Source organism: Vanessa atalanta, chromosome 27, assembly GCF_905147765.1.
Source record: "Vanessa atalanta chromosome 27, ilVanAtal1.2, whole genome shotgun sequence".
Taxonomy (NCBI): Eukaryota; Metazoa; Arthropoda; class Insecta; order Lepidoptera; family Nymphalidae; genus Vanessa; species Vanessa atalanta.
Genome location: NC_061897.1, coordinates 5318434 through 5341172, shown reverse-complemented (window position 1 = coordinate 5341172; position 22739 = coordinate 5318434). Strand labels below are relative to the sequence as shown.

At 34.0% G+C, this 22739-nt stretch overlaps 1 protein-coding gene across 1 annotated transcript; it reads right to left on the bottom strand.

Moving 5' to 3' along the window:
* Positions 1–7118: 7118 nt before the first annotated feature.
* Positions 7119–22279, bottom strand: LOC125074147. The gene is made up of 4 exons (XM_047685375.1): positions 21912–22279; positions 13044–13213; positions 10027–10150; positions 7119–8764 (listed from the first exon to the last, which is right to left on the bottom strand). The coding sequence occupies exons 1-4, from the start codon at positions 22189–22191 to the stop codon at positions 8622–8624; spliced, it is 717 nt and encodes a 238-aa protein (XP_047541331.1). The 5' UTR covers positions 22192–22279; the 3' UTR covers positions 7119–8621.
* Positions 22280–22739: the final 460 nt, after the last annotated feature.

The window sequence follows — 22739 nt, the reverse complement described above, 5'->3', positions numbered from 1 at the left end:
ATTCGTCGTCGTTCTTGGTGAAGGATGTGACTCTAATTTAAATGTAATTCTGGCACCAATCCGCATTGGAGCATCATGGTGGATTTAGCTCCAAGCCTCAGCCCAGCTGTGGGAAATTTACATGCTGTTACTGTTTACTATCATATAAAGTTAACTAGTTCGTTTGTTTATTTGAACGCGCTTTCAACAAATCTCATTTAAAAATGGTTTCCTGGTTTGCCTTTTTATAGAAGAAGGCTATAAGTACATATCATTAACAATATAATATAGCCCTAGTTACCTAGTGTATAGAATGTATAACCAGACATGTATAACCATAACCTGGGTGCCTTCGAACGAGGCCTGAAGAGGCATCTTGCGGGCCGGCATGGCGAGGGTGACTGGTGCAGCTCATTCTAGCTGACTGTACAAATCGTCTTCGCGTTTGGACTCCACTTCCACTTACCATCAGGTGGAGTGGAGTCATATGTCTGTCCGGACAATATATAAAAAAAAAATAACCGCCTGGTACCGCCAGTTAACCTACCACTTAATAGTAAAACGTAGTATTGTTTCCACTTTAAAGGATCGAGCGAGTCAATGATATTTAATTTATGTAAATAATAAAATTGACAAAAAAGCCAAGCAATGTTCTTTCGCCGGTTCTTCTCAGGGTATTTTCTTTTGAAGAAAGAAGAAGAAAATGATTATTTTTCTAATTTCACATGGGAATTGTTAATATTGGTTGAAAAACGGAAGGTAGAGGACGATTGTAGCAAAATAATATTATGATTGTTAATTATTTGATGTTCCCGTTGTCTTGAAGCTCCAATACGTTTATAGATTAAATATGTACACGACTGCTTTGTTATAATAATAATTTAGTTTAAGGTTAATGACATCGATGGACCCATCAATCATTTGTAAAATAGCCTTTCAAAAGTCACGCGCCGTGGGAATAGGTACACGAAGTACGAAGGTATGAAGTCACCGTGGTGGGATGTTGACCTAGCCTCTCCTTGGCTTTGTCTGTGTCGAATATATTTCAGACATAGCCTGATAGAGGTTACGTTTTATCCCTTTCACACAGCTCGCGTTAGAAAAGGACGGAACTATGTGTAAAGAAAAAATACTTCAAGATTTTATTGTACTTTATATCGTATTTAATTGAGATTGTTTTCCTGGCAAGTATGTGTACTGTGCACGTCTCAGTCTTGGTCCTTCTATCGACCACTTTAAATATATATGTATAGCCTTACCAACCGACGAATACAGATAAACAAAACTTAAATTTACGTATACCATACAATTTACTAATACCAATATTGTACACTACTAACGTTCTTGATTCACATATCTTTATTTATAATACAACACTATTGCACTTGACTGGTTATATCGATAAGATTCGTCGACGTTCGAATCGCCATTTCATCGCGAATCCATAATGAATATCATAGATTATTCAAGCTCGATCAATGATTCGTCGATATGCTGTCAAATGTTGCTTATTTGGATTTTGTCGTCTTGTAGTTGGAATAAACTATACTTATATAATATTGCAAATAAAACATATACATTCGTTTTGTTTTTTTTTTTTTTTGTCGAAGGAATGCCGATGTACTAGTTTATAATAATAATGTATTTGTATAATTTTATAATTTGTAAAATGTTAAGTAATACGAAATAAATTATACTATATGAAACTGTTTCTTATTTTCTTTTATTGTTTTAATAATAATAATAAATGTAAATTTAAATATTAGTCCTGATAAACATTTTTGTTGTTGTCTGTTGGCAAATAATAACTACTGGTATTCTTGTCGGATGTTCTCGATAAAATCTGCTTTCCGAACCGGTTGTAGATTTCCTTTTAATATAGTTCTTTTAAATGATGATTCAAAAGTGCTTGTAAAAGCCTATTTGACCAACCAGACTTGTGTGAATGCGGCTTAAAAATAACTTGGCAACTATTTCACGAGAAGCTCAATAGTGTCTTTAAACTCTATGAGATTAAACCGAACATCCAGACGATTACGGAACTTTATTATAAATCATGTTTTAAAGATCTAACAATGACAAAAAAACAAGCGTCTGTATGTCTGTCACGTACAAACGATTCTGAAGATACTAAAGGTATACTTTTGGTGAATTTTAATCGCTTGATTTGGACATAAAGATACTTTGCTAACAGCTACAAAAAATGTAATAAAACTACTGTAAAACTATACAACTGTTTTGTAATGAAGAGCAGATGTGATCAGTGAATAGAACATGATTTTAACCAAACGTACTGGGTTCAAATCCTGATAAATGCCAATATTTGTTTTGCACATTTTTGTTTTTATCTCTTGCTCAGCATTTTAAAATTCAAAACATTTATTTTTTTCGTAAGAGAAGATTATGACTATAATTGTTATGAGATGGAATCGAACCTTTAAATAGTTAAAGCTAGAATCTAGATGTACGCACTGAGATCTTGTGATTATTAAACCTTGAAGTAAAAATATTTCCAGATGGAAGTTTCGAGAAATGACTAGTATTAAAATAAAACACAATAACTAGAATACATCGGTATGAACTAGTTATAACTGGTTTTGTCGAGATATGTTTTAACCCACACAAACGATTACAAGTTTTTTTTTTTCCGTGCCAAAGCAATATTTTAACGATTTTATTAATGTCAGAGATTTAGACTTGCTGCTGTTCTCGACTTCGTCACTGTTTGACAAACCGATAAATTCAGTCAGCTTTCTTTGTATCTACGATTCGAGTTTCATTGCTTTGGAAGATAAATTTTTTTTTTTTTTTCTTACATAATTATTTTTATCGTTTCCTATAAGTGGTCAATGAACTTTACGATGGCATACTTACTAATCATGGTGGTGATGGTGATGATGTCGCCTAATCGATTTTAATCATGGCGGCCAATCTCAAGGGTTACCTGCCAACGCAGGACATATTATAGTGCACAATGTGTGCACACACAGATGCACTCTCTATTCCATCAGTTTCATGATCCGATGGAACAGCATGCAATACGACCAGACCAGCCTCGCCTGAGCTGTGCTTTCAAAGGCATAGGAATGTAAACACTTCCAACTTTCCAGATTACAGGATATTATATGGGAAACTGAACTATCACGTCTTAACCCCCACCACTCCAGACACACGGACGAAGCGCCGGGCGGAAAATAGTCTCTCATGAAATAAACTGATCACTATTTCTGTTTGTCTGTATATGGTCGGCTTTAGTCAGGAATTTCTACGAACGGTAAAATCGACACAATTTTTGGGTTGAGTCGAGTTGAATCGAGTCATAGTTTGATTGGCTTAGTTCAAATCTGTTGTAATTTAGTTCCTTATTTACCAAAAAAATCCGAAAAAGTACTATCTTTTTGGTATCTGGAAGATATATTTGGGAAACATTAAAATTAGATGCTCTGATATTTTGTACCCAAAAACGTAGTAGGTACAAAATGATATCCAAAAGATTTTCGGTCATCTTTGAAATGACCTCAAAAACGATTAGTACTTTCGACCGTTTGATACTAGTTTCAATGACGTCACACAAGACGCCCTTGGTCAAATCTGTGCGCGCACGCGCATAATGTCGAAACACGTGGTATTTAAAAGTCAACAGCCACATGATACTTAGAGGACGTCTAATAATAGAATTGTTGCAGAATTTGACAGCACAATGCTAAAATATGTTCAAAAGACGAAATTTAAATACACATGCTATCGGTGTGTGTGTGTTTATAAATTGGATGTAGTTGTGTGTAGTTTATTGTTATATTTTAATATAAATATTCTAATTTAATAGTTATTTATCTCCTCACTAATATCTGCACCTGTTTTCTTATAAAACTCGCATCAAAGGGTGTCTAGAAGAGATCGCTGTAAGGGATATGACCGCCTTTGCGCATTTTTAGTTAAAACATTGAAATAAATAAATAAACACTCTACTAAGTCCGTAGTTTCAAATCAAACTGTTATAATAATAAATGTTAGTAATTTCCAAGATACAGGCTACATAGTCCAAAACAAAGTCGCTACTCTACTACTAAAAAACGCAACGGATTTTAGGGTGGTTTTCACGAATAAGATTGATTTAAGAGGAAGGTTTATATCAAAATCAAGAATTTTCTTTATTCAAGTAAAGTAAGGCGAACAGTACGAGTTATTTGCATTTAAACCTAAATTATCTTTCGTAAACCAACTTTGTATCAATTATATTGCATTGTTGACATCGTCGTAGGTTGTTTCCTGTCAATTTTAAGAAAGTAATGAGGTATCATCAGCAAACAATACAATATCACAAATACCTTTAATATAAAAAAGGAATATCATTTATATATAAGAAAAATACAAAAGGACCCACAATTGCTCCTTGGGGAACGCCAAGTCTTAGTACACATTCAAAAGATTATTCCATTATAAGACATCTGTTGAATTCTTTGATTTGACAAGTATGAGATTACCATGAGCTTCACCATTAACACCAACGTAAAGAGTAAAAAATTACGTTACCATAATATATGTTTTATATATGTATATTATTGTAGTGATGAGCCGAGAATTTCAACTTTAGACAATAATTATTTTTATCAATTACAGATTAAATAAAACTATAAGTGATTTGCAATATTTTTTAATCTGTATCGAGATAAATAGGTTATTTATCTCGGGTATGTCATATTTATAAAAAAATATCATACGAATGATTTATTTATTTTAATTAGAGCCGAGATGGCCTAGTGGCCCGAACACGTTCATCTTAACCGATGATTTCGGGTTCAAATCCAGGCAGGTATCAGTGAATTTTCATGTTCTTAAATTGTGTTTAAAATTCATCTCGTGCTCGGCGGTGAAGGAAACCTGCATGTGTCTAATTTCAACGAAATTCTGCCGCATTTGAATCCACCCGCATTGGAGCGTGGTAGAATATGCTCCTAACATCCTCAAAGGGAGAGGAGGCCTTAGTCCAACAGTGGGAAATTTACATATGCCATTTACAGTTGACATATGCGATCACTGAGGTCCATCTATTTAAAAAAAATCTCACCTCGCTTTACCTATCAAAAGTTGCCACTTAAAATACTACCCTGTAAAGAGAGAAAACTTGCTACGTTTAGACTCATGCTTGTGTCAATAAACCAATAACCGGTACTATAAAGTATCTTAGGCAGTTATTGGCTCTTTAAAATTAAAATCAAAATACTCTTTATTCAAGTAGGCTCATAAAAGCACTTTTGATTCGCCATGTTAGTGTCATGTGAAATTTAAAGCTACCGCCGGTTCGGAGAGTAGATACTACCGAGAAGCGGCCAGAAACTTAGAAGTTACTCTTTTCCACTATTTTAATTACGGAACATGTCAATAAATTACAATTAATTAAAATAATTAATGTATATCCTGCATATAAATCAACAAATACTAAGTCCACACTTTTTTATCTTGAATATAATCTTGTATTGAGTAATATGGCTTATTTATTGAGGTTTTTTTACATGAAAATTAATTTTTTTAATAGGCAACTTAAAAAAAATACTGCTATTAATTATATTAAGAATATTATAAACTAAAGTAGACCCAAGGGGCGTAACATCATAGTTCCAAAGGTTGAATGCGCTTATGAGGTTGGTTAATATTCCTTCTTATTCAGCACAACAAAGATTTTAAACCCCTGGGGCATTTCACCCACAGTTCAAAACTTCACCATCATCAGCGAGTCGCCCCGCAAATACTACTCCCGGATATTTTGCGACCTCAGCGCCCTGGTTGAGGATGTGCCTGTCTTTATATTTACGTCTATGAGTAGTGGTGACCACTTACCATCTGTTAGGTAATTTTCCAATCCTAACTGTCATAAAAAAACATAGTTACGTCGATAGAAGTTGTGTGCTAAAGTATTATAATAAAATTATAGTTAAAACGATCAGTCGTGTCAAGGGAAACTTGTCCGTGTGACGTCAGATTTGATTTAACTCTGATGACTTTATAGGATCATTACGCGGTAGATCAGGACACGTGACCACCTTTTCCTACGTCGTCGTAATTTCAAACCTTTATTACTGTTAAGAATATATCTAATTAGATAATAATTTTTATATATAATGTAGATAGGTGTACGAATAGGACAGGTAGCCCTACCCGCTACTAGACAGTGGCGGGTATTATATATATGTTACTGTAAAAGCTCGAACTAAGGTAAATCTTAAGATTTTTCAGTAAAACCTAAGATTTACCGATTATGAATGGTTGGACCATAAAACTTTGGGATTCGAACTTTTACCATCATTCACTTGGTAAATCTTAGGATTTACATGTTAGATTAGGTAATGTTTAGTTTGGTAAAAGTCCGAAAAAGTCGTCCCTTTATAATATACAATTCATGTCGGTAAATCTTAGGTTTTACTGGAAAATCTTAAGATTTACCTTAGTTCGAGCTTTTACCGTAACATATGTATTAAAAAATATTAAATGGGATCTAAAATGTTGTCTCTTGTGCCTTTAGTTAAACTGACTCACTCAAACTTCAAACCGGAACACAGCTATCCTGAGTACCGCTTTCTGGCGGTAGAATATCTGAAGGGTGGGTGGTACCTACCCAGACGGGCTAAATTACGGGTATCAACCCGTAATTATTATCAAAAACTACCACCATTTCGGAATGCCTCACTCATGCTCAAAGATTGTCCTATAAAGAAAAAATCGTCAGTGGCACGAGCACATACTAACATCTTGCTAGACTAGGGTGGAAGAGAGTCCATACAGGAAATCAGACGCAAGATTCCCAAGGTTAATAATTTTTACAGGGCCAATGACTACAAACGAAGATGACCGTTTACAGAATATATAAAAATAAAAGGAAGTATTATACTTTAAATCAACTTTAAATTTGTAGCCTGGCAACATTTCTTACTATAATAAATCATTAAACACTCCACCCAAGGAAACCATAGACAAATAATTTCAAAGTCGGGAAATAAAAATTCATCAAGACAATCAAATTTTATTAAAATTATACAAAAACAGAGGAACTTATTTAAGATATAATTTACATTACAGATACAGTCATTTCACAATTTGCCAAATAATTAAAAAAAAAAAACATCATAGTGCTAAAACGGCGCCTAACATAACTAATAAAAATTTCGCAAAAAGGCATACATTGTACAAAACAATTAACATATATATACATATATACTCTATTCCAACCATAAGAGGAAAAAGCCAAATAAACAACATTTGACAGCAAATTGACGCGACATCATTGGTCGAGAGCTTGATTAGTCTATGATATTCACTATGGATTTACGAAAATATGGCGTTTTGAACGTCGAAGTTTATCCATATATATGTTCATTGTTTATATTGTGTTTATCAAAAGTAGGATTTTAGCTCACAGATTTATAAAATACAAGATGAATCAGACCAAGCATGCTCTATGCACAAACTAGACCGGATACTACTTTAGTTTGTGTCCTTGTAATTGTACCTTTATAAAGTGTAAAAACTCTTCTCGGGTAGTAAATAGAGACAATGAAGGTATCACCATCTATAAGTAATTCTGTTATTCAAATAACCATGTTCAAGTATGGCGGAGGTGACGTAACCGTAGGTATAAACAAGGCGATACGCTCGGTTTTTCTTGCGGTATCTAGTTTAATCTAAATTCTGTGTATTCGCCTTTTAGCACCAAGTTACAGAAACAATTTATAACAAAATGCTAAAATTCGTTGATTTTTTTATTGATTTAAGTACAGACATACAATTGTACTGACTTAATAATAAATATTAAATAAATAAATTAACTTAACACTTTAAGGTAACTACGATATAAATAAATTAATACTTTCAGTTTAATTTTTAACTTACTATATAACAATATATATTTATCTTAAAAGATACTATGATTATTTTAAAAGGTATCAGTAATCATAGTTTTATAGTCTCTTTAAGCTTATTTTAATGATGATGTCGTCTTGACCAGGAAGACCAGAAAACTATGCAGGAAATATTATGGAGCTTATGTGTGTGCACACACATAAGCACAGTTGCACCCTCTATTCCATCAGTCTCATAATCCGATACGACCAGCTAGCTGCATGCTATCCAAGGCACAGGAGTTGCTTTCCTCCGGGCTGTTACAGAGAATTTTTTGACAGGTAAACTCAATAACCTTTTATTATCCAGGATTTGAACCTCGAGATTTGGGGAATTTTATCTAGCCTATATACCTAATATGAGGCAGTCAGTCAATATATAATAACACTAATTAAATAATATATATAATTAATACATAACAAATTTAAAAGTATTAAAATGTAATGAATTCGAAGTCCTATAGTATGATTTTTTTAATGTTGCCATCTTAAAAAACTGATATAAAGCCACAGATACATTGTATTGTATTGGATTATAACTGAAATGTAATTTTAAAAAAAATATCAATTACTTTTTAAATTTTTGTTTTAAAATGATATCACCACCATAGGATAGCTTTATATACTGTCAATAATTACACTGGCTCATCCTATTAACAAAATGTTTCGCTAAATAGCCTGGTGGATGGGTGGACCCAGCACTTACCACCAACAACACAACATAACTTAAGATCTATATTTGGTCATTCGTCATTGGGTGACTTGAGCCCCCGGTTCGATTTTCATGTAGTGTCCATATGGGGTGCTTATAGTTTGAGGTCCGGGGTAGGGCTCGTAAATAACGTTGACCTGCTTTGTATCCGCTTGGCTCTGTCCCTCTCTGCTCCATGGCGCTGAAAAGTAAATAATTGTCATTGTATGAAAATATAATATATGAGAGCCGAGATGGCCCAGTGGTTAAAACTCGTGCATCTTAACCGATGATTTCGGGTTCAAGCCCAGGCAGGCACCACTGAATTTTTATGTGCTTAATTTGAGTTTTTAAATTCATCTCGTGCTCGGCGTTGAAGGAAAACATCGTGAGGAAACCTGCATGTGTCTAATTTCAACGAAATTCTGCCTCATGTGTATTCCGCAAGCTCGCATTGGAGCAGCGTGGTGGAATATGCTCCAAACCTTCTCCTCAAAGGGAGAGGAGGCCTTTAGCCCAACAGTGGGAAATTTACAAGCTGCTAATGAAATGAAAATGAAAATATGTTATAACGCCATCTAGTGTCGACTTGATGTACTCAATACTTAGTAGAGCGACATTTTGTAGCGATATAATTATTTTTTCGATAAGGTTTATAAATATCATATTAATCTTTAAATAAATTAATTATCAATATGTGTAAATATAAGGGTTTGAGTTTCGTAATGTAAGTTTATTGTAAAGTAATTTACTCTTTTATATTTTCAAATGTCATACCGACATTTCGTTCTATGTATTGTTCAATAGATGGTGATAATAATAGTATAACTATTCGCCGCTAGATGCCGCAATGAATAGATTTTTTATTTAAAAAATACAGTGTACAAAGTTTAATTTTTGTTTTCTTAGACATATATAGATGATCGCAGCAAGTGGACCACCTGATGATAAGCGGCGACTACCACCCATAGACCTAAAGTCACTGTAAGAAATATTAAACACTCCTTACAAAACAACAATACTACGTATCTTTTTTTTGCCCCCACCAGTGTGGGTCTGTGGGTGGTACTTACCTAGATGAGCTCGCACAAAGCCCTACCACCATTTATATCTTAGCAACCTCATCTATCTACTTTATAGTATTTTATAATACTGTAGAACAATAATATTTTATACAACTCACAAGAAATTCACTAATATTAATAAATTAAATTAATATATTACACTTATTTAAACACACACAAATGTAAACTAAATAAAAATGCTTGTAAAAATACTTTTTTTTTTAAAGTTTAGAGGGAGGGGAGGCTCATTTAACTTTGCCGCTAGACTACCTAAGTAATTAGTACAACAATATAATTTTGAAATGTATTTTTTACTGTGTCTATTGTTCTAAAATGAATGAAAACAAGACCAAGAAAGGAACTGTCAAACTTAATAACCTGATAGAAATACAATACTCACAGATAGGAACACTGTGCTCATCGCCGTGCAACCCTCCATTGTGTATATGCAAGTGTATCTCCTTTTGCTGGGGGGTCCATGCCTGATGATGATCATGGCCTTTAGAAGCGAACAGCGCTCCGATCTGAAAATGAGAATCACACAAAACATTACATTTTTAATTTACAGTTAAAACATCTATATATAAATCCTAATCCTATATCTTTGACAATGAAACTACCGCCGTAGCAAACTCCATCTAAATCGGTTATTGCGGATGACATCCACCAGATAAGCGGTTACTTTCGTATTTTTTTTATTATATTTATATACATTAATAGTAGCTGTAAATTTAGACTATTAGTATCATTTTCTAGTATATGTCTAATAAGCTATATGTATATTAAGTTTCGTAACAAAGATACATGATAAGATTTCCATTAGTTTTATTTCTTATTAATAAATATAGTCAACGTACATAGAGTATAAAAATATTAGAAAAGAGAAAAGAAATTACGTCGCCTTAAGGCCCTTTTATGCTGACCGTACAATTATAAAACTGCTGGGCTAAGGCCTCCTCTCCCTATGATTTTTTGGAGAATATACCACGACATTGTTCCAATACGGGTAGGGATACATTAGTGCTAGAAATTCATTGAAATTCGACACTTGCAGGTTTCCTCACGATGTTTTCCTTCACAGCTAAGCACGAGATGAATTATAAACACAAATCAAGCACATGAAAATTCAGTTGTGCTTGCCATTCATCGCTGATCATCCTTAACTAAGTAGGATTTTAAAAATAATTTCCAATTATTTTATTTATACCTCAATGTCGAGCATCAGCTTGTTACCGGTTCGGAAAAGAACCGGTAACAAGATGTAAACAACAGGGCTTTCGAACCCACCTGAATTTTTATAAAAACCTACCCATTAAACCAGTATTGTAAATCTAGAAATAAAAAACAATGGTTTCAATGTATATTTTAGTTAACTGATTTGTGATTGTGAAATAAAATGAAAATGAAACAAAATATACGATTCAAACCACTTTTGAATCGTAAAGTTACAGAACTGTATAAAATAAAGATTAGATTCCGGTTTGGAATGAAGGCTGTATCGAGAAGATGACGTTAAATTCATAATTTTAAATAAAATAAACCCAATAAATATAATCTATTTTTTATTTTTTTTGCTGTCTTTACTCTATGACGTTGCACGCACACTAAGACATCTTGTCGAGCACGTCAAGCACGGTCGTCACGCACTCATAAATGCACACCTATAATATAGTTTAAGACGGAAAGGTGCGCATGAAACGTTTTAGCTTTTAACAATAATATATAAAAAATATGTCAAACAATATCCTGCAATTAAAATTAATTTATCAAAAATCATAAAAAAACGCCCATTTTGATAATAAATGGGTGATCTTTTTAGTGGCCTTAAGGACAAGTTTTCCTAGAAATTTATTAAAAAAATAATGTTCCCGATCGGTTCGTGAGGAAAGAAAAGTGGAAGTAACAAAAACCGTATCGAGAACCTTTTAATTATAGTAAAAAAAAAAAACGATAAATTTTCGAACGCATTTTTAACATTCCGATGCATCCGTCTCTTTCTAAATCCTAGCAAATATATCTCTCATCCTCTTCACACGTGTTAGAAAGTGACTTTCACTCCATTGCCTGATAATTTTAACATAGATTTTTGTAAATAAAATATTTTTATCAAATTTTCACATTAGCGTATAACCCAGTATGCAATAAGTGAATTTAAATCGACTGCTGTGGATTCGAACCCACTTATAGGAGTGCTTAATGTAGTGCTTGCAATTACTAGTCTCATCAAACGTCGTCATATAAACCGCGATGGAGATATGGTCTATTCCAATGGAAGTACGATTTAGGTATTTCAAGCGATTTGCTTATAACTCGGCTATATTATGCACTATTAAGAGTTTATTATTGATATATCTTTATTTATAATACAACACTATTACATTTAATTATATACTTATATCCACTTTATTTTTACTTCCAAAGTAACGGTTTCGTCGACGTTCAAAGCGCCATTTGTCGCAATAATAGTGAATATCATAGATTAATCAAGCTCTCGACCAATGATGTCGCGTCAATTTGCTGTCAAATGTTGTTTATTTGACTTTTCTCCTCTTATACGTGGCTGAATGGAATACATCCCATGCCATCATCACAACAGACAAAAACAAGACACGTGCAATTGTTCCGGTTATATTATCGTATGATAGATAAAAAAAAACGATATAGTTTATGACTTTCTTTTAAAACTTTCGTTTGGTAATAATATCAATCAACGAATGTTTGATATTCCAATTACATCGATGATAGAAAGGCGTGGAGCTAATACTTGTTTATTTATTTATTTATTTTCCATAGGACAACCAACAGTAGATGCAATGTTACATCTAAATAAAAAAATAAAAAAAACATTTTAAAATTATCTAGGCAAAAGCAAAATAAAATTGTACGTATTAAGCTTTGTTATATATTTACTATTTATTAAATTTTACACGCGTTTATTTTATACGAAATAAAGTTATTTGTGTCAGTTTATATATCAATTACATTTAAAAGAGGTATGTCTCTTTTCTATCTATATAAATAATTTCGTGCAGGACTACGATAGACCCGATCGAACCCTATCTACAATTATACTTCGTTAAAAATAATGTTTTTTTTCTAGTGTGGCATATCGGTAGTATCGATAGTATCGATAGCTCCATATGAGCAATACTATCGATAGTTTTGCAAAAACCATTACTTTTAACCTAAGCTGTCGATAGTCCAAAACTATCGATAGTATCGCTGCTACCAATAGTATTGCTTACAGAGAGCTATCGATATTATCGATAGTATCGACAGTACTATCGGTAACCTGAATAGTTTTCGAGGTCAACCGAGGTTACCAAGGGAGTAGACGGCATTGGATAGCGCCACGTCGTTTGCTGTCACGGTGTACGAGTAAATTACCCATGTGTGGTTTATAATAATAAGGCTTACCTTTGCAGCACCTGCGACCAGCAGTAGTTTGAGTATGATCAAGGTAACGGCTAAGGTCTTGACGCCCACAAGCGCAGCCACCGTCGCCCAAGTCGCAGCCGCTCCGAGCTGGAACGCCAGCGGTATCAAAGCTTGGATCATTTTCTTGAACGGCCGACCAAAAGTTCGTCCTGAAAATCAAATATATATAATTAAATACTTTCGGAAACGTCTCCTGGACAAGGGGTCCATATGCTGATCTATTGTGCATTGATGGATGTTAGTACGTTGGGTAGATTTTCACCCTAAAGACAAGTATACCCCCCCCACGATGTTATAATCTAACGTTAACACGAAAAAAAAAATCACAATTTTACCAGAATTAAATATTTATTTAATAATTATTTATAATCTATAGGTACATATAATAAAATTGGAGTGTCTGTTTGTAATATTAAAATAACCGCTTTTAACTAAATGCGTATTTATACATATACACTTTCTTTCAATTTTTGTCAGTCTGTCTGTTTGTTCCGGATAATTTCTGGAACGGCTGGACCGATTTTAACGGGACTTTCACTGGTAGATAGCTGATGTAATAAGGAGTAACTTAGGCTACAAAAATAACCTTTTTGTAAAATTCAAACGCGCACGAAATCGCGGGCACAGCTAGTTGTTTATATATGTTATCACATAGCAATACTTAGTATTGGTGTATTTTGTTTTTAAGTGTGAGTGAGCCAGTGTAATTACGAACACAAGGATCATAATATGGGAGGGATGAGATGGTTTATATTTCTTACAGTATTAATATCTTTTTGAAGTGGTAACCACGTACCACACGGTGCTCCATTTGCCAGTCCGCCTATGCATTTGAAATAAAAAAAAATACAAGGCTTATGATACATGTCATGACAAATGAAAAATACAATTAAAATAGACGAACATGTTTCTTTCGTTATTTTTCGTATGAGTAAGTGAGATAGATAAGGTTTAAGGAAGGTATACGAGTAAGGCGGTTTAGTGCAGGGCCAGATCTACCATATGGCTTTTTGGGATTCAGCCCAGGAAGGCCAAGTCAAGTAAAAGTCAAAAATAGACGATAATGCGAAAGAATTCATAACTTTATTAAATTAAACAGATCGTATGGTTTGCAGCCCTGCAAATAATCAAACCCATTTAATTAAATTAATTCAATCATCAGATATGTCTTAGGTGGGCCCCTGAGTAGTGTTAACCTAGGGCCTCCTAAACCTACGTGTAGTTGTCAAATCAGTCTATACGCGCATCATAAAATGCACAAGGAAAGATAACTTCAAAAACAGTCTCCCAATTTATTTTATAGGTTGTATTCGGCCGTGGAGTGCACACGAAATATATTTTTTCATTAACCATAGATGGCAAGTTTGAACTCAAGCACCGCTAATTTGTTACGTATTTAATTTGATGGATGTTATTAGCCATCGAAAGTATCACGAGATAATATTAGAAGAAAGTTATATTCAATCTCATTTTTAATTATACGAACTCATTTGATTGGACACTACTTTTAAAAATGGCGGTATTACTCGCGTATAGTATATACGCAGTGCTTAAACTTTATACTTACGGCCTGCGATGCGAACGGCGAAGCGAACGGCGAATCGACAATTCGCGCGGCACCGTTTGCAGGCCACGGACGTCGGACAGAGACGTTCGCCGCTGCGACCAGTAAGGACGTCCGACGGCAAAATGTCTTTATCAAAATTATCTCGATATTGTTTAATCAGTATTGACAGTAATCGTTTTTTGGTTCAAGACCTAATATTTGGAAGACAGACAAGAAATACGAGAGTTACAGAATATATCCAGATTTTTTTTTCGAATATACTAGAATGAGCATTAAAATAGGTGGTCTAGCTAGTGTTTCAGCAATAAAAGTTACGGTAGTCATTTTTCGCCGCGAAAAAAACTAAATTCGTTTGATCACAGCTCTTATTCGCCGCGACTACCGCCGAATCCGTGGCTTGCTCGCCCGTCGCGCCGCAAGTCGCCCGCGCGATTCGCTCGGTACAATTCGCCGGTCGCATCGCCGGTCGCCGTTGCGCGTGGCATGATTAGTACATACGTACGCCGTTCGCACCGCGCGAATATTCGCGTCGGCGAACGTCCCGTGGCCAGGCTGTTAAGTCTAAGACTAATAAAAAAAAATTTAAGCTCAAAGTTGCAACTCTTGCAACATCAGGAGGCTTATGGAAATGTATTTCGCAACAAACGCCAATTTTATGTCCTCATAAATATTTAACTTAATAGTTATTTATGTATCAACTTTTTACCATTGCAGGTCAGTGGCTGTCAATCTTTTTAAAGACGGGAACAATAAACTTTTATATTTTATTACTGTACTTTTTTACTTGTACAAAATTAACTCAAAACATTTATAGAAAACATGAAACTTCATGAATTTCAAAAAAGCAATAACCGGAAGGGAAACTCTGATTTCGCTTTAAATGAATTTAACACAAAGGCGAATCAATGAAACCAGATATCCGCAATTGGCGGAAGTCCGTCCGTCCATTTAGTCTATTGATCCATCAGCCATTTATTTCTCTTGCATAATCAATGATATATTAACAGCCTGAATATCCCACTGCTGGGCTAATGTCTTCTTTTCATTTAAGGAGAACTTAAAGCTTATTTCACCACGCTGCTCCAAAGCGTGGAGCTAATGCTGTTTATTTCCAGGCAAGACACATTATATAAATATATTTTAAATGTTGAAAAAAGAGTTCTTCTCCGTAGAATTTACATTCCGAACTTCACAATACAGCTAATGCCTACTTGAATAAAGTATATTTTGATTTTGAATGCAGATTAGTTGATACACACTTAGCAGATTCACATTCAACACATGCTTCCTCACGATGTGTCCCTTCATTATCGAGCATAAAAAAAGATAAAACAAATTCATACATACACCGTAAATATTCGTGTTGTCGCAATGTATGCGGTATATGCATAAGCCTCAGACTTCGATCACATGACGTCAGCGTATGAATTGTCTGTACATCAATTTTCGCGAGTAAAATATATGAATTTTCTCTTTTTTTTATTTTCAATTTAGGTATACTTTTCTTGTTACTTGATGTCTACTATTCTTGTTACCTTATTGCATGCGGTGTTTACCTATAATTAACTTATCATTTTGTTTCAGTAGTTTATAAGTTTGAAACTGTCGTAGAAACCATTATACCACAGTTATAAGATGCTGGTGCACCAAAAAAGGGTACCATGGCACTCACGAATTTTTTAATTCCGAAATTGTAAATTTTTATCATTTGAATTCAGAGTCCTAAATAAATCTATAATATTGCCACAAGACACAAGATAGCTACCATTGTATTTTATGAAATTATTCTGTATAATTACTGAGTTATATTCGTTTTTATAAAGTCCCATTATATATAATTAAGTGCTTTAAAATGAAACATTATAATTGGCTTCACGATGCAACATTGTTCCTCAGCCCACAGTTTGAGAGCCACTGGTTTAGAACGTGGTTAAAGCCACTTAAATTCATTGGATTGAGTTCGTATAAGAAATTCTGGGTTTTTCGATCGCTTGTAATTCGTCACGTACTACGCGGTAAAGGAAAACAAGGTAGAGAAATTTACATATCTCGAAGGAATTTCTAAAATACATCCGGACCGCATCTCGCATCGTTATTAGGTTTTGTGGAGAAATTCGTAAGATTCTGAAAGTTAGCAATCCCGTGCCGCGCAAAATATTTATGTCTTTTCTTTCTTGTACAAAATGTTGCGTTTTTTTATGATATATGTAGGCAGACGAGCAAATAGGCCACCTGATGTTAAGTGGTCACCACCGCCCATAGACAATAGCGCTTTAAGAAATATTAACCATTCCTCACACCGCCAATGCGCCATCAACCTTGGGAACTAAGATGTTATGTCCCTTGTGTCTGTGATTACACTGGCTCACTCACCCTTCAAACCGAAACACAACAATTCTAGGTACTGCTTTTAGCGGTAGAATATCTGATGAGTGGGTGGTACCTACCGAGACGGACAAAGCCCTACCACCAAATTCGTCCTTTTTATGAGAAACATATAAGGGCTTCAGGGGTAAGTTGCTCATATTTTATTATGTTTTCATTTATTTAATTCCATGTTTACTTGGTCTAGGTGTTTGTGCAAGCCCGTCTGTGTAGGTACTTTCCACTCATTATATATTTAAACTAAGCAACAATACTTACAATGCTTATTGTTGTGTTACGGTTTAAATGGTAAGTGAGCCACTACAGGCATAATGTAACATCTTAGTTTCCAAGGTTGGTGGCGCATTAGGAATGTAAGGAATGGTCATTATTTCTCACGGCGTCAATGCCTGTGGTTACCACTTACCATCATGGCCCATTTGATCGTCCACCAACACATGTTATATAAAAAAAACTATTCCAACTAAACTCTTCTCTTATTTTAATTATAAATTCGTTAAATAACCATCAGTTACGAGGTTTCACGTCATACTTTGCTTGTCGAGCCTCGTAAATGCAAATTGTTTATGATGCAGCAATAATTATATGTCATAATATACTAACATATACATAGTAACATCTTAACACGACTGACTAACGAACAAAACGCAGACTAAACCACTTGGTCTCGAGATGGGATTTATCAAAATTCATCTCCTAGATTGGCTAAATGGGGGGTGTAAGTTTTTATGAATTCATCTGATGTAAGCAATGTGGAAAAAGGTATTATCATATTAGACTTAAATGCAGGTAAACTTGGTGAAATTTAGGATGAAAGGTTTTGTGGTTTAAGTTTGTAAGTTTTGAAAGTGCGAAAATATAAATAGGTAATCAGGTCTCTTTTTATCAGTAAGATATATTTGATGAAGTGTTTTTAAATAAATAACTCAAGAGGGTGAACTTGAGGATGAAAGTTCGCGTCAAAGTTCACCTTATTTCAATGTGGGAATCGATTTTTAGGCTTCCGATTATGAGTAAAAGAAACCCAGAATTTAATTACTCAATTCGGGACGAGCGACTTAAAGTAATTTCTACATATTTGACAGTTAAAATTACGGATAATGGATATTTAAACTTCTGTTTACACCCAAGTAAAATACGTTACAGGGTTTCTTCATTACTTTGGTCTCTTCCTGCAATCGAGTGCAATTTTAACCGATTGCGCGTTCAAAACATTGTGGACATGTACTGCCACAGATTCTACCACTGTAACTAGCTTTGAATATAATTTATATGTATCGTTCATTGTAAAAGTGAACTGAAAGGTTATTTATAAATACTATAAAATAATAACAAAAGAAAAAGTTCTTGTGTTCATAATTCATCTCGTGATCGGCGGTGAAGAGATCGTAGATAAACTCTATTGGAGAAGACAAATAAAACTTATCCTCAAAGGGCCTTAGCCCATTAGTGGAATATTTACAAACTATAACTCTTGCTCTTAGGATAATTACAACTTATTATGTTATGTTTTTTTTTTTATAATTTATTTTAAAGAATGTTTTTTCTTCAACAAATTGCTACCCTCGTAGTGTTCGCAGAACATTGAACGTAATACAATGCTGAATTACTATTATAAAATATACCATTAATTTGTACAAAACTTGCGCTGGTACTGATGTACCAAAGAGGACACTATTACACGCCCCTCCCCCCCGCAATAATTAATTAAGCGTAAAAAAGATATTCTATCAGCCTCGTTCCGAGCACATTATTATTACACGGTACGTGTCTATGATGTTGCATATACTTGAATTAGGTGAAGGCATTTTACCCATAAGAAACCCAAAGTAACTTAATGTTATAAGTGATTATGGTCTGTTATATTTGATATCATGTATTATTAAGGAACCACTAATAAATAAATATAAATAAATACTGGACAACATCATATACATTACTCTGATCCAAATGTAAGTAGCTAAAGCACTTGTGTTATGGAAAAACAGAAGTAACGACGGTACCACAAACACCCAGACCCAAGGCAACATAGAAAAATAATTAACTTTTTCAACATCGACTCGGCCGGGAATCGAAGCCGGGACCTCGGAGTGGCGTACCCATGAAAACTGGTGTACGCACTACTCGACCACGGAGGTCGTCAAAAGGAACCACAAGTTCTTTAGGTTGTGTGTTCGCTCATTGAATATTTATTGCGTATTTGCACTTATTACTTTGGCAAATTACTGCCAACCAAAGTCGTTAGCGAGCTGAGAACATTATTCGCTATTAATGACTGACGTTTGATTATATTTATGACCTAATCATTTCCTCATGACCGATTTTAACGGAGACCAGCTATAAGATAAGGAAGCAGTATTATTTCGGTCGCAAGCCGAACAAATATTGCAATTTACATTATAGCTTGTGACAATATAATTGCTGAGAGTCTAAATATCAGAGCGAGGAATAGACGAAACTTTAAAAATGAATTCAAGAACTAGACAGATTTTCAAAAAAGATTGTTAAGAAATTATTCAGAAATAGCTTGTACAGCCTGCGAACAAGTTGACGCCAAACTTGTTTGCCGATCTCACGATGTGAACTGGTGCTGGAGCCGTAAGCGAACTGCTAAGACATCAACCTAGGGACCCATTCTATAGTTAATATCAATCGAAATAGGAATAAAGATAAAAAAGCCTTTGATTTACATAAGCAAATCAACAGATTGTATGAATCATGGACTGGATAAAGAAGCAACTTACGTTTAAAGGGTTTATGGATACACATATTACAGAAAATCATTGAAATTAAACATATGCAGGCTTCCTCACGATGTCTTACTTCATAGTTTAGAACAAGATTAATATAAACACTAATTAAACACACGGAAATTCAAATCAAATCGTCGTCGTTCGAAACACCGTCAACACATCTTCGCAAATCAATAATGAATTTCAGAGATTATGTAAGCTCGACCAATAATGTTGTTTTGTCTTTAACGCTCACGTGATTGGAATGGAGTTTTAATTACCATTAATTGTAGTAGTAATTGCCTTGGCCGGTAAAACTTAGGGGATGTAATCAAATCAAATCAAATCAAAATATACTTTATTCAAGTATATTTTTACAAGCACTTTTGAACCGTCACTTAACAAATTATATTAAGTGAAGCTACCACCGGTTTGGAATGTAGATCCTACCGAGAAGAACCGACAAGAAACTCAGTAGTTACTCTTTTTCAACATTTAAAAATACAGTCTATACTAGGTAGTCCACTCATTACAGCGTCAATGCACAGGCAACTAAACGCCAAAAGGGCTCTAATTACACTGGCTGACTCAAAGATACTAGAGATGGTTATATTCGGGCTAACGCCGTTGGCTTAATTTTGAGTAATTTCGAGACATTCGTATCAAAATGAAAATCTGTTTTCTCTCGTTATTAAACAGAATGATGTCGCGTATAATCTGTACTAATATTATAAGAGTTTGTTTATATAAAAAAATTCCAATCAGTTCGATTTGCAAAAATTTTTTGGGCTAGATTGCCTGTTTATTAAGGAAAATTCTAGACTTTTACATCACGCTACGGTATCCTGGGACGATGTACTAGTGTAACGTGGGTAGAACCACGTAAAGGAGCTAGTTAGACCTATAGTCAAAGTCAAAACTATTTATTCTGAAGTTATTGTCGAAACAGGAAAAGTATAACTGTGTCGTATTATACGCAAAGATCGAAAATACTCATTAAATGGAATTAAAGTTTTTAAAAAAATAAATAAATCGACAATAGTTTGGTTGATTTTCTGGGATTTATTGAAGAGTTCCGTTGTCTGTCTCCGAAAGTCATTAACAGATCTTTATGAACGGAATATCAGTTTCGGCATTAACCAAATCCATTAACTTTGTAAATCCGTATGAATATATGACGTAGTTATGCCTAACATACATAGAAAATATATTAAACGTCCAAATTAAGAGACTCCTCCTTTTGGACGTCAGTTAAAAACAACTTAACGCACTGCGGTCACCTTTAAAAAAATACATAAAACTGCGCACTCTATAAGGTAAGTAATTCCCATTTACTACAAATTGGATGTCTTAATAAGAGATACGATTTTTAGTTTCAGCTAAATCCAGGGTTTTTTTGGGTAACAAAATTCATATTTTTTGGGGTTTATACTAAAAAAACTCACTACAATTTTCTATAAAGTAGAAGATTTATAAAGGAAATAGCATGTATAAAATTAATTTCCTCGAATGTTTTTCAATTTTGATGTATGTCTGGAGAAATGTCTCTGGAATGTACCGAAGTTGAAATTGATTCAGCGGCCAAAGCACAGATACGAGATACTGTTTTGATGGAGTTAGGTAGTTCAGTGGAATAGAGTTATAAAGATAATATATAATTATCTTTATTTATAATACAACACTATAAATTATATATTATTAATATTCATCAAGAACTGTTTGTAGTGCACAATATCGCAAGCTATTAGCAAATCCCATGTATAATGTAAATCTAAGATTTGCTTATAATACCTATTCAATTACCTCCACAAAATAAGCGCGTGATTTTCCTAATATTTGCGTCAAAACAATACTAGAAATAATATTAACACATTTGAAAATAGAATAGTCTCAATTTATTTTTTTTTAATTTTTATAATGTATATTAGCATCTCCGTACAGCTTAAGAATAACTTTTTAATATTATAATATACAAAAACTTTCTGTGTGGTTATGTGGAATGCTGGTGTGTTATTTACCTTATTATTAAAAGAGAAATCGCCATACTCGTTATTTAAGTTTAAATTTAGTATCTTTATAATGTCACCTTCGATCACAGCAATAATAAAAAAAAAACGATTTGTCAATATTACTTTAGATGTTTACTGATAATTTTAAACTTACCAACAGAGGTATCCTCATAACTTTTATACGTCCGAGGTGCATTTATCCTGTCATGATCTTGGTCTTGATATTCGTTAAATAAACCTATATTTTTGGTATTATTATTAACATTATAACTATTGAAAACAACGTCACTACGGTACACTTTACCCGCGAAACTGGGACACGGCAATAGTAAAAACAAACAAATAATCAAACGGAAGTTAATTTTATATATTCTATAATATAGTAGCACGTGGAAACACGGTATAAACCACTTTATTATCTCTTTTAAGTCCATTTTTATTTATTAGTAAACTTTTTAAGTTAAAATTTACGAATGATTTACGCGATTTGATTTGAAAATGGAACGCGTCATGACGCGTGGAATGCGTCGTCAAAACTGACACTGACAGTGAACGCGACTCGCGAAACGAGCAATGGCCGCCGTGCTCTTTCTTCTTTCTCTGTTTACGATTACGGCCCCTTTCACACTGACGAAAGTCTTTAACAAATAATTATACAGTTATACTTCCTAAGATAATGTAATGAAACACTATTGGTATATTACCACATATGTAAGCAAACCGATGGGTCAAAATTCCTTTATTTTTGTATTAGCTAAGTTTGCTAGGTGAAATTCATTAGTACCACAATATGCACTGAATTAAAAAGGAAAAACAAAAGAAAGGAATTACATGTCAACATATGTATCCATCAAGCTCAAAGCCATTTCTTCAGAGACAAGACACATGAAGCTACAGAACAGTATCAAAGCTACCTATAACTATCCGTACTTCGACTTTCTATAATAAGCGCTATTGAACTTGGCGTTTAAACAACGCTAGT